Consider the following 12,637-nt stretch of genomic DNA (forward strand, 5'->3'; position numbering starts at 1 on the left):
AAGGCCGTGGAATGTAAATCATGCTGTTCATGACATGCGTGTCATGATTTTCATGATATGACCTGCCATTTATGTTCGTAATAAGGCCATGTTATGACACACCAATTTTGGTATACATCCGATTAACGAAACGGCCAGGAGAGCACAAAGTCGTAGGCGGCTAGATAGATAGATACGCTCAAAGTCGCAGAAGTTCGCTAAGAAATGCTCCGCATTTAAAAAACCACCGCCACTGATACCTGCGTTATACTGAAAGGACACAACGAGAAGGCTGTCATTTTGGTGTGTACCTTTCTTCGATAGATGCAAGATTTTATCTCGATGTTAGTCAGTTCTATCGAGGCAGCCGCCATACCACGTGCGGGTCAGAATTCGGTTAGCTGCCCAGCAGTAGCTTTGTGTAAAGAAGATCTGACCTTCTTTGATAAAAATGCCAGGGCGGTAGCGACATGAGAAGAATCTGTGCGCAGGTGCCATCTTGATTTTTTGTGTCGTGCTCAGTATAAATGGCTGTGCACATGCGAAAGAAACTTTCTGTTGAACATCAGCACTGCGTCTGTCTACTGTATTTGTCCTCGTAGGTATCTGCGCTGTTCCCTTCAGTATACTTTAAGTGAAAAATATGATTTGATCCCGAATTAATTACTGAAATATAACTGCGCAAGTGTCGTTATCCTCCATCGGAACGCATCCGCGCTGGCCGACAAGCGCCCTCGTGCAACGCCACAACCCTTCCAGCAGCCGCGATTACAGCACTTGCACAGGTTAATGAAACTTACTGCATTTTGAGGAACGACTCGCTTTACTGCGATAGCAATTCTTCGGTCTGTGCGCTTGTTATGCGCATCCGACCCGTCTACTTTCTAATCGAAAGGGAGTGCTCTGTACCGTATCAAAGATTGAGCAAGGTGGCTAACGCTGCGAGTGTGCACTGATAAACGCGTAAACGTTTTTATGTCCTTCATGTGCGGCCTGTTTGTCATACAAGCTGTCTGTTTATGCCACGTAAACCAGACCAGAGCGGAACACATCAGACGAGACAAGTTGGGTATTCTTACACGTCGGCTTCTTCAGTTAATTTTCTGACGTGTCATTAGTTAGCTAATAATTTCGCTTATGTACGAAAAAAAAAACATACCTGTTAATGCTCAGTCATGCCGCAAAGCTCGTGGAACATTTTGGGAAGGAAATGACTACTTTGCTTTTCAAATGTTTTTTCTATCGCTCTGAAGACATCGTGCGGGAAAAAAAAGAGGACACTGGAAGCCTCGATTGCAGCTCTCTCAAACTTGCTAGCGGATGTTGACAATTCTTTTCTCGGGAAGGCCAGTTGAATAAGAAGTGGCGCTGTTGTTTTTTTCAAGTTGCGAAAAAAGGGGGCCGTGATGCACAAGTTTATTCTGTAACAACAAGCACGTGACAAAAGCTGAAAGCAGCGCGGCCAGCTCATGAGCGTTGAGCAACCTTGGCTTCCCCATGGCTTTGTAAACAGAGTCTCGTCGGCACACCTGTCGCTGCCACCACCGTGCGAGGAGCGGCCAACGATGCAGGTCGGTGAGCCGGTTTTCCTCATCCGCTCTCGCGGGACTTTTTTTGTCGTGAGGTGCTCCAGTGAGGCTTCGATTCCGAAATTCTGACTTGTTTGGTGCTTGACACTTCCATGTCTGCGAAGCACACGACCTATGGTTACGAAACGCTTTCTCAACAAATCTCTGCTGTAGCGTCTTTACCAATTAGGAGTGTGACGATCGTATATGCCCTTCATAGCGCAAAACACAGGGACACCGGAAGGAAGATGACACGAGCCGTGCTTGTTCAATTCTGAATTCCTACAAACTTCAGTCCTCGTAAGCCCTCTTGTATATTTCCTGCAGAAGTCTGAAACCATCGACTTACGCTTCCACCGCAGAACTTCCGCGGAACGATAGCATACAGCACTTGTTGGGAAACACTTTGCCCTGCCTCATACACCGCACGCCCAGCGCACTGGCGTAGGCAGAATTTTTATTCAGCTCAAAATGTCCTCTCGCGTCGTGTTTTTACGCTGCTTTTACCATGAACAACTTTCGCAGGCTATTGCAGAATCTTTTTTCGTTGTGTGCATATGGGGGGGGGGGGGGTGGCATTTCATTTGTACAGTAGTAAAAACACACACATTTCTAAGTTAGTAAGAGCACACTCCAGTGGCGTTGGCAGAATTTCTTTTCGGGGGGAGGGGGGGTCATCTCCTTGATCCGACACTGGGTCTGGGCAGATAAGTCAGGTCGAGTGCCATTTTGTGTTCTGTATTTCATAGGAAAACAATATTCGGGGGGGGGGGGGGGGGTTGGAGGGCACGGGCTCGATGGGTCGCCCTGGCTACGCCACTGACACACACAAACACACGCACGCACACGCGGACACACACACATTGGGTGTGAAGGTTGATGGGCCCGGTACGATTGATCACTGAAGAGGAGGCTGAATGTACTAAATGTGCCTGTATTAACGTTTAGGCTGGTGGACCAGTCGTCGTCAGAATGAAACCACTTTATATTATATATATAAAATTAGAATTGCGCCGATGTTTGTGCACGTCAAAAGTATTTATTGAAGCAATATCTTTCTAGAAACAATTATTGATGTCAACAGGACGCTTCGAACTGTGCACAAACTTTTGGGAAAAATCTGGGGTGGGAAGCTGGGCTGGTATATCTTTTTTGCAGTAGTAAGATGGATTTAAATGCAGTAGACCAGGCATTAAGCCGACCTAAAACAAAGTTTTTTTTTTTTCTCGATCATGGTGGCGCACCGCCACGTTATAAAGGGGCCCTCATAGCGTCTATCCAGGGAAGTGAAACTGTATCACGCAAAATAAATGATACAGAATAGGTGGATAGCAAAATGACGTCTTCCGGTTCGATGCCTAGCTCTTCGCTGTTTCAAGCTGTGTTCCGTTCAGTGTAATCGGGGAGAAAACGCGTACTTTGTGCGACGCGGTTGTTACCAGTTATCTTGCCTCCTCCCCGATTACACTGAACACAACTTGAAGCAGCGAAGAGCTGAGCCTTGACGGTTCCTAGAACCGGAGGGCTGTAGCAGACGACGCGCCGTTTTGCTATCCACCTATTGTTGGTTTGTGTGACTACTATGAAATAATGTTTTGCTTAATCTGAAGGCGCCGATATTTCATGACTATGATAGATTATTAATTTTTGTTCTAATTTTCATTACTTTTGGTAATGACAAGACATCGCAAAATCGTGCATGTTTACGTTTTCTAGAAAAAAAAAGACAATTTTTTTTTTGCGATCAATATACTGGCGTTGGGGTATTAATAAGCTCATATACTGAATCATAAAACTACTGCGGGAAAGTATAAAGCCGGAACATTGTGACAAAGCTGGAAATAATAGCATTTCGACCCATACTGCGGCTTTGCAGTGTAGCGCTTCAAGTGAAACATCGCTGTGTAATACACTTTGTAGGTAGTACGTGCAGAAAGTTTGAAAAGAGTGATTCCCTCGCTCGGTTCCCTTTGCGTTGCCTTCGCTGCGTGTCACATCAGCGCAGGGTTCCAGCGGGCGCCCTTTCGCAGCGGCGATGCAGGTAATGCTGGTTCCCTTGTTTAAGTTTTATCGAACGTCTTCAAAAACGCCGCAAGTAGTAAAATGGTGAAAGGCGGGTCTTCCTGGGACGTCCGCGCTGACGGCTTTTTCTTGATGGTCCAAATTCTGTCCGGAGTCTGTCATTTATGTCATCTCGAACGTGTAGACCTAGGATATATATTTTCACCGCGCAACCCAGTGGTAAACGAAAGCCAACTATACTGCAAGTATGCCGTCAATTCTTACGCCATGTAATATAATTATGGGAAGCCATCGACTATGCCTGCAGACAATTCTGCGCCACCATGAAGCGGCCCTTGATCGTCCAAGGGGAAAAGTACCGGTCCATCGTGCACAAGTGTTTCTTGCATCAGTTGTGTTACTTGCCACACTCGCTGGGAATCCCACGCGGGAGCACTGTGCAGTGAAGGCGAGCTTCGGTCAGTAGGAATTTTTTTTTTCTCGCTCGGTCGCTCCTTTAAAACTTTCAATACGTATTTCCAACAAATATTTTCTACACCAAAATATATCAGCCATATTTTTACTTGCAACGCTGCACAATGAAAATGAAGCCACAACATTGGTCAAAGTGGTATTTTTTGCCCAACATATTGTGGCAATGTTGCAAATCAGTTCTGCGAAATCCCGCAAGGTTGCGGAAGGGTTAAGAAAGGGAATGAGAAATTTCCTTGTGGCATCGTGCTACAAACGGGTGGTTGTCTATTTTCCCTTTCATATTGTGGCAATGTCTCTGCTTTACACTTTGCCAAGTATTTTTATCACTTAGTAGATATAAGCCCGTAATGTGAATATGTTGCTCACAAAAAAAAATCTACCCCTTTTTCTAAAAAAGAAACGTTAAACATGCAGCACTTTGCGATGTTTTGTCACTGCCAAAATAAATGAAAATTAAAACAAGGATGAATAAACTGACACCATCATGGAATAAGACCGGCGCCTTCAGATTAAGAAAAAAATTGTTTCGTAATAATGACTCAAAGCAGTAATTTGTGTAAAGCACTTTGCGCTACACATTTTTTGCTTCTGCGCACATAGTCACTAGAAAAATTTCAGAGTATCGCATCTGTTTTCCGCGCGCCGCCACCGACGTGATTGGCTTACTCGCATCACGTGACCTCTCGCCGCCATATCCCTTCCAAGCGCTTTGGGTGCAGGCGCGTTGAATGCAGAGTGCGGTCGGACATTTAGCAGTACCACGGTCCCTAGAAGTACTTCGTCGCTTTTTTAAACGCGTCATGCAGGTGCCAGAGATTAGCTCACCAGTAACCGAACGTTGCTGGTGAGCTACTCCGGGTATTTCGTATATTTTTCCATTCCGTGTGGGAAACATGAACGTCAAAGAGCGTCGTTGTACGTGGCTGCATAGTTGGCCGCGGAATGAATTCGCCCCCCTGGAAGAACACTCCTTTCTGCAGTGAACTACACAAACTTTGCTAGAAAAGCTCTCATGCAACAGGATACTTCACCTTTTCGGTTCGCTATATTCAGCGATATTAAAAACTACATACTACATACCTTTCTATTTGCTCGGCTGTTTATATCGCGATCTGTTGAGCAGATTGTGCATGCATTTCGAGTTATAAGCGTGTCACGCACAAGAGCGAAATCGAAGACCTATTAAAACAACTGTTTACTGTATACCTTGAAGGCAATTGTCGCATGATCATTTGCCACTGCGCGAAACTGAAGCGTGGAACTCTGTTGATAAACTTGGTATACGGCAATGTTATTAAGCGTATCTTTTTTTTTTAAATGCGACTTATGCTGCATTGCGCCGAGCGTACACTTACAATACTGTTTAGTGGGTGAGAAATGGCCACAGCAAAAAAAAAAAAAAAAAAAAAAAAAACGGCTTATCCTACCACGCATTGAGGGAATCGATTTCATGCGAGCCCTTGATCTATATACATACTGTGTTGTAGTAGCATGCGCGTTAAAAATTTCCGGGATGTGCTATTTCTGATCAAAACAACATAAAGCACTGCGCCGAGGAAGTTTTAACAAGAGTGCATTACGAAAAAAAAAAGTTGAAATTAAAAGCAGTGCAGAAACCGAACCCCAGCTGTTTACACGCTGGCAACGCCAAAGAAAAAACTTTGTCGGGACACAGCAAAATATTTGCAAATGCACTGCAACATTGGGAATATTAAGGAGACAAAAAATAGGAAATGAAACAACTGAGCGGTGACGTCAATCATTTTTGATGGCCTATTTTCTACGTATTTGTTAGGAAATGACAACATATTCGCAAAATAAGGTGCACCTTACCTACCGCACGCCGATTCGCGCGTGCGTTCGGCTGCTGGCGTTCCGAACCGAGACAAATACTTCACGCACAACTTCCGCTTACCGCCTTAACACCTAGCTGAACAGCAAGCATGGTGCGCAAGTAAGGTGTGCGTCAGCGATCAGTCGAAGGACGCAATGCTGAATGTTCTCGATGTTCGATAATGTTCTCGAATGCGGTATGAAGTGAACCTGAACACCGACTGCAAAGCTAGAGCAAACAGTCAACATTCACCAAGTGTCGAAGTAAATGGCATCTCGCACGGTCATTACGCTAATGCAACTATGTCTACAGCTCCGGACCTTGCGAACACACCCGGCCGTGAAACAAAGAGACCGATGAAGCCACGAAGAGAGATCGCGAGCACATGGCAACATTCGCCGCACGTTTCATTAGCTACACCGCTTACCGCGCAGTCGAGTCATGACTGTCGATGACTCGAAATCACTTCTGATATCCGTTTGAAGAAACACACACACACATATTCCAGTTACGCCGAGCGGACACGGCATCGAGGCGGAAAGATCGGTCACTTCTCAACACACGCTACCGACGTGCCGGATGGTCCGGAAGGGAAATGGCCGCCGTCGCCCAATGTTGCCCGCGTGCAGCCTCCCTTTGCGGTACTCTGAAATTTTCCAGTGACTCTATGCGCACAAAGTCAGAAGCGCCCTCTAGGCGTCACAACAATTCTGCCCGAGATATACCGCCTCAATAACTACTTCTGACAGTCACATATACTGGCACGATTTTTGTCGCCACGATTGGAGACGGTCCAAAAACTACCGGGCTCATTTCATATAGAGTACACACACACGCACACACGCACACGCACACACACACGCGCACACACACACACACACACACATATATATATATATATATATATATATATATATATATATATATATATATATATATCTTGTCGAAGCTGTTTCAATGGGCCAAACGTACTTGGGGACAGAAGAGAGAGGACTTAGCGGTTTTGTTAATTATATTTGTCAATAGTTTCGACCGCTCTTCGTCAGCGCTCAGACCCTGGTGGTCGAAACCGCTGGCAATAATCGCAATCTCTCTCTCTCTCTCTCTCTCTCTCTCTCTCTCTCTATATATATATATATATATATATATATATATATATATATATATATATATATTATATATATAATTGCGCTGTACTGCCCACGTGACATCTGAGCGTATACTTTGATGGTAATAATAGGCATCTGGCCGACAGAGTTAACGAGGTCTCTGCAAGACGAAATGCACGTGGAAAGCTTGACGTCGTTTAAAGGGAAGCTGCACAGCATTCCAAAAAAAATGAATTGTAAGCACATTTTTGTTGTTTTCATCAACCTCAACTCGGAAATCGACACGAAATTTGACACTGCTAGACCTCGATGCTTTGGCAGAGTTCAGACGCTGTGATCATTGGCGTAGCCAGGGATATTTTCGAGGAGGAGGTTTGTGTCGCTTAAATAAAGGCGATGAGTATGTGTATAGTTGAACGCTAATTTTATGCAACGCAAATGAACGGGCACAAAAAGTAACAACATAAAGGGCGCTTTGTAACAGCTACAGTTTGCTCTACTAGATGAAGAAAATGACGTCTAGTGTGTTCTCAGTATGCGCAGCGCAAAGGACAGCGGGGAGGCACATGGTTTCTAGAAAGCAGAACCGAGCATCAAACCGCATCGCGATGCGAGGGCGTTTCGATGATTCATTAAATCTTGATATTTATGGCAAAAGAAGGGAGATTGCAACCAAATGTATCCAACAGAGAGTCACAGGGGACATTAATTGTCGTCTCTAGTGTGGTAATTATGACGTAAGTTCCAAGTGGACAGAAAAGCATGGGATCCGAACCCACAACCTTCGATTATTACCGAACCTTGGATTATTAACAGCGTGCCATAAATGTACAGTCGGCGTCAAATGAAACCCGAACAGCGGCAAGCCTTCGCACTGGTTTGGTGCACGCCGTCCAGTTATCACTATTGACAGGCGCGCATCCGGTTCGGCCGCACTGCGCATATGCGCGCCTGCCCATGCATGGTGATCACTGGACGGCGTGCACTATACCAGTGCGAAGGCTTGCCGCTGTTCGGGTTTCATTTGACGCTGCCAGTTGTGATATCAAAAATGAGCGCTCTATAACAACACAAATCGCGGATCGCAAACTGCTCTAGCCGCAGCACCGCGGTGGCTGTCAGCGGAGTCGTCTATGGCGGCGCGCTTGATATTGTCACTCGCGAAGGCATGCTTTTATCGAGTACGTCAGTGTGAAACGCCCGAGCATTGCGCAAAATTTGTTCTTTTACTTTATGACGTGAGCATAACGTAGAGACCGCTACGAACTGCTCGCTGCATGCTAAATCGGCGTATATTTAAAATGCCCGAACCTACGCCACATCGGATCGGATGTTGGCTCGTACCATCTCGACTTGCTGGTCGTGGTCATCGCGTTCTTTTTCGAGGCCTTGTTTCTCCGAGCTGAATGAGCGAGCCAACTGACGACACTCTTCGGCGTGCTGTACCATTCCAGAAACAGAACTCAATTCGGAGGCGTCCGGACGATACGGCGAAATGGCGTCAAGAGTGGCATGGTTCACGGCCATATAAAAGAACGGAAGAAAGGCGCCTTTTGTTGACTGCGTCGGGGTATTCTATGCATAACTTACAAATGGGAGAACAACATCCTTGTTGGATTTGTGAGACTTGACATACAGGCGGGCAAGCTCGGTTGAAGCACTCTGTTCCACCGTTGGTCTGCGGGTGGTAGGCTGTCGAGGTGCGGTGAACCGTGTGGCATGCGCGAAGGAGTTCTTGAAAGAACGTGGAATAAAAAATTACACCATCTCCCGCTAAAGTGCACCATGTGTGGATGCGAAGCAGCGGGTAGATGGTTCGCTTGAGCGGGAGATGGTGTTTTTTTCTTGCGTTCTCGAGCCTGTGCCTTTTTCTGGCGTAGAATCAGCACTGTCTTCCAGTCTCCATCCAGCTCCCGCTGCGTGGAACTGCCGGCGTCCGAGGTATTCGACTCCCGCAAAGTCGCAAGATCATGTGGGTCTGCCTCTCTGCAATCCATGCCATTGGTGTCGTCGTGGGATTCTTCAGCGAGGGAAGCAGAGCACGATCGCCCCACGTTTAGAGCCACAGAAGCAGAGGAGGCCTTCGGCCGCTCGTGCCACGTAAAGACGCCGGAGGCGTTGCTGCTGCATACTCGTCGCAGGAGAGAATGAGGCGCGCGAGAGGGGGGGTAGGAGAGGAGAGAAAGGGGGAGGGGACGCGCCTACGCTGGCGCATCACGTGGGAGGAGAGGCTGCGCCGTGACTGCAGCTCGGGGCAGGAGAGAAGGCGACCGAACACCCACGTAAAGGAGGAGAGTGGGAGAGAGAGTAGGCGCATGCGCAGTGGAGCGCGGACGCCACCACGGGATACAGCCCCGAGCAAAAGCTGCTTCGCATCTAAAACACGCGCCTTCTATCGCTGAGTATTTCGCGTGGACGCAGGACGAAGCGACGTAAAACGAAGTTGGCTACGTCACCAGCAGAAGGTAGCGGATCCGTTTCAGCGTATCTCGTGAGATGGTCTACGGCGACCACTACCCATCAATTGCCAGCCGCACTGTACGGAAGCGGTCAACATAGATCAATGCCAACACGGTTCAAAGGTCATGCCGGACACGGTAGAGGCTGCAGTAAGATTTCATGGTTTTTAGTGCCCTAAGGATGTTGTCACCAAATACGCGTGTCAATGTTTTCGAGCTCGTTGGATCCTTTGGTAGCTATGCACGAGGTACCAGTTGGCAATTTCATGATGTTTATGGATCTAAGTGTCCTCTTTTTTTTATAAGTACGTTTGCTGGGAAAGCCAGTCACGCGCTGGGAAGCTGTTGGTTTTCCATACTGATGGTTTCCATAAATAAGCAAGCTCACCCAATAAAAAACTGTTATTTCAAGTCAGCACTGTCCTGTGTGTTCGTTATGTATCGTTACTTTTGTGCTGCTTTACCTATCATTTCGCAGTTGGATTGTCTGGGGCTCTATATCCTATATATTTAGCAGCTTGTGGGTTCGACAACACTCATACTTGGAAGGTCCGAGGTTCGACACCCTGTATATTTATCAGCTTGTCGGTTCAACAACACCCACATTTGGAATGTCTGGGGTTCTACTGTCTATATTCCTAATGCCCATAGACTGTCACGCCACCAAGCGGATGTCAGGAGGAGGGTTGGCAGACGACACACCGGCAGCTGCTCCCTAGTTCGGGTGCTAGCCCGTTTGTCAACGCGTCGGTTGAAAAGGAACACTACGACTTTGCATGTTGCGTGAATCCGTGAACAAACCGGGCTGTCCGTGACAAGATACGCTTGATTCTTTCGTGCGAGACGCGAAGTTTTTGTGAAAATACGTGGTGAAGCACCCTGAGCAAGTCGCGCTGCCAGTGATGTCACACAGCGTACACATTTCAGCTCCGCTAGGTGTTCTGTGTCCACGCAGCTTAGTGAAATGTTAGTGTCTGTCTTCTTCTGTCGAAACTCGCGCTATTTCGCTTGTATGTAATATCTATCGCTGTTTTTGCAGTGTATAAAACCCCTTAACATTATACGCAGCGTGTGGCGTGATGTCGCGATTTGCTCTTCTTTAACTGAATAATATCAGGGCCTTCGCAATAAATAGGTGATACACTAAACTAAAGCGCCTTACATTTTGTCGGAAAAGAGCTGTACGAATCTTGTGAGCGACCATTCAGTCTTAATAGTATACGTTGTTGGGCTAGTTGGTTCATAATCTTTAGTTGCGAGTACCGCCTGACCTGTACCTGGGTGATTCCACGTAAGATCGAACAAACGATGGCTGGTCGACCTCTCAAATTTATTTCAAAATTTTATATATTATTGCCTGATGAGTGGAAAGAAGAGATGCGCAATTTGTTTCGCCGCCAAAAATTTTTTCGAAGCACAGGAAATCAATAACGACGAAGAGGTGGAGTGGAGCGCTCATCCGCTTTGCTGTTTTGGCCAACTTTCGTTATGAATTGCACAAAATATATTAAAGTTAGGCAGCTGAAATTTCTTTACCTAAATATATGCATGTTTTTGCTTCTGCTCAGGTATTTTTAGTTTTTATGTGTAGTGTAGATGTTTTTATAAAAAATCTCAAAAATGGCCCACTTGGCAAAATTTTCTTTACTTTGAAGGTCTTTATCTCATAAAAGCCTTGTAGCAGAGCGACAAAAATTCTACATTACGTTCTTCACATGCTTATCTACCAAACTGCCAAATCTTGTATTTATATAGCTTTTCAGTAAAGAGATATGATCGGGCTAAGTTCAAGGAAACACCGAACAATGGAAACTTCTGACGACAATTTAAAAAAAAAAACCCATTTTTTAAATTTCTTAAACTTTGGCCACTTATTCTCCTCCACATCAGCTTTCATAATCATTAAAAACATGTTGCATAATGTCGTTGCACTAATAGTTACGGCCCCTCCAATGAAACCCTTAGGCAAGGATGGGCAATTCCGACTTCTTGCCCAGCAAGTGTGTAAAATGCAGGCAGGATTGAATTTCTTTTTATTAAAAGGCCAGCAGGTACCTAAAAAGGTGTCGCCGGCACTGAAGATGTTAATTCTGAAATTATTTGGTCACTGCAGCGGCCACGAGCGCGGGGCTACCGATCAGGCGCGCGCGCACCCGAGATGCTCGTTGTAAGAGACGGCGCAGTGAGAGCTCGCTTTCGCGTCCTCAGACCGATTGAGTTCGAAACAGCCACACCTCTCGGGTGACTTGAACGCACGTGCACCGGTAGTCGCAGTGATCTGGTTAAATGCGTCGATTTCTCTTTCAGGGGGCATAAGAATGTCATCGTTAAACTGCGAAAGCATGAACGTCGAAAGCATGAACGTGGCGCTCCAGTGGCAAAGCAAAATATGGATTGTCAAAGGAAAGAAAAGCAAAACTATCGGTAACCGGATGCGCTTGCCTATATTAGATGTCGGCAGCAGACGGCGTGAACTGGCCGCGCGTTCGGTGCGCCGTTCACGCTTCATTCGGCGCGGATAGTTCTTGTGCTTTGCTCTTACTCTACTCCTCCTGTGCGTCTCATGACGAGAAAGTATAGCTCTGAATGAGTCTATTGTGGAGACTACCTTTCGAAGCACAAGAAGCTTAAAGGAGTACTGACACGAATTTTTAAAAATTTCGGATTGTTGCTCCAAATAAAAATACTGGTGTCGAAAAACCTAAAACGACTATTGTGGTGCCTGGGAATACATCCTATATATTTTAATTAGCGCCACCTTAAAAAGGCACTTTCGGTTTCGATATCGAGGGGGTGGCTTCTCAGTGTCGTTTCATAGCAGTGTGACTTCACGGAGATACAGAAATTCGCGACGTACTAGAGGGAAATCCGTCATCTGCTCGTGGTGCAACAGACAACGATGAGTGAATTGTCGTCCAGTGACCCTGACAGTGATTTCTACGATTTAGGCTGCATGCAGGACGCAGAACTCGCGAACTCGGAGGAACTGTCTTGACTCGTCGGGATAATGTCCTTGCAGTGTGGCTGGCTTGCAAATACTCAGCGACGAAAACTTCAAAGTCAAATTAAAATATTTTATACGTGCTCTCCGACTCCAGTGTGTGGACAGCATGGACACTGCATGCCAACGAAGCAAAAAATGTCCCTTTTGCGATGTCTCAAAATCGTGTCAGTACTCCTTTAATTATTGCA

At 46.2% G+C, this 12,637-nt stretch overlaps 1 protein-coding gene across 1 annotated transcript in view; it reads left to right on the forward strand.

The window, feature by feature from the left end:
- The first annotated feature begins 1,496 nt into the window (after positions 1 to 1,496).
- Positions 1,497 to 12,637, forward strand: part of LOC119383896 (peptide transporter family 1) — a 658,636-nt gene continuing 647,495 nt past the window's right edge. The window contains exon 1 of the mRNA XM_037652169.1: positions 1,497 to 1,550. Within this exon, the coding sequence (XP_037508097.1) occupies positions 1,545 to 1,550 (6 nt within the window). The 5' untranslated portion in view covers positions 1,497 to 1,544. The remainder of the gene's footprint in view (positions 1,551 to 12,637) is intronic.

Source organism: Rhipicephalus sanguineus, chromosome 1 (assembly GCF_013339695.2).
Source record: "Rhipicephalus sanguineus isolate Rsan-2018 chromosome 1, BIME_Rsan_1.4, whole genome shotgun sequence".
In the NCBI taxonomy this organism is placed as follows: Eukaryota; Metazoa; Arthropoda; class Arachnida; order Ixodida; family Ixodidae; genus Rhipicephalus; species Rhipicephalus sanguineus.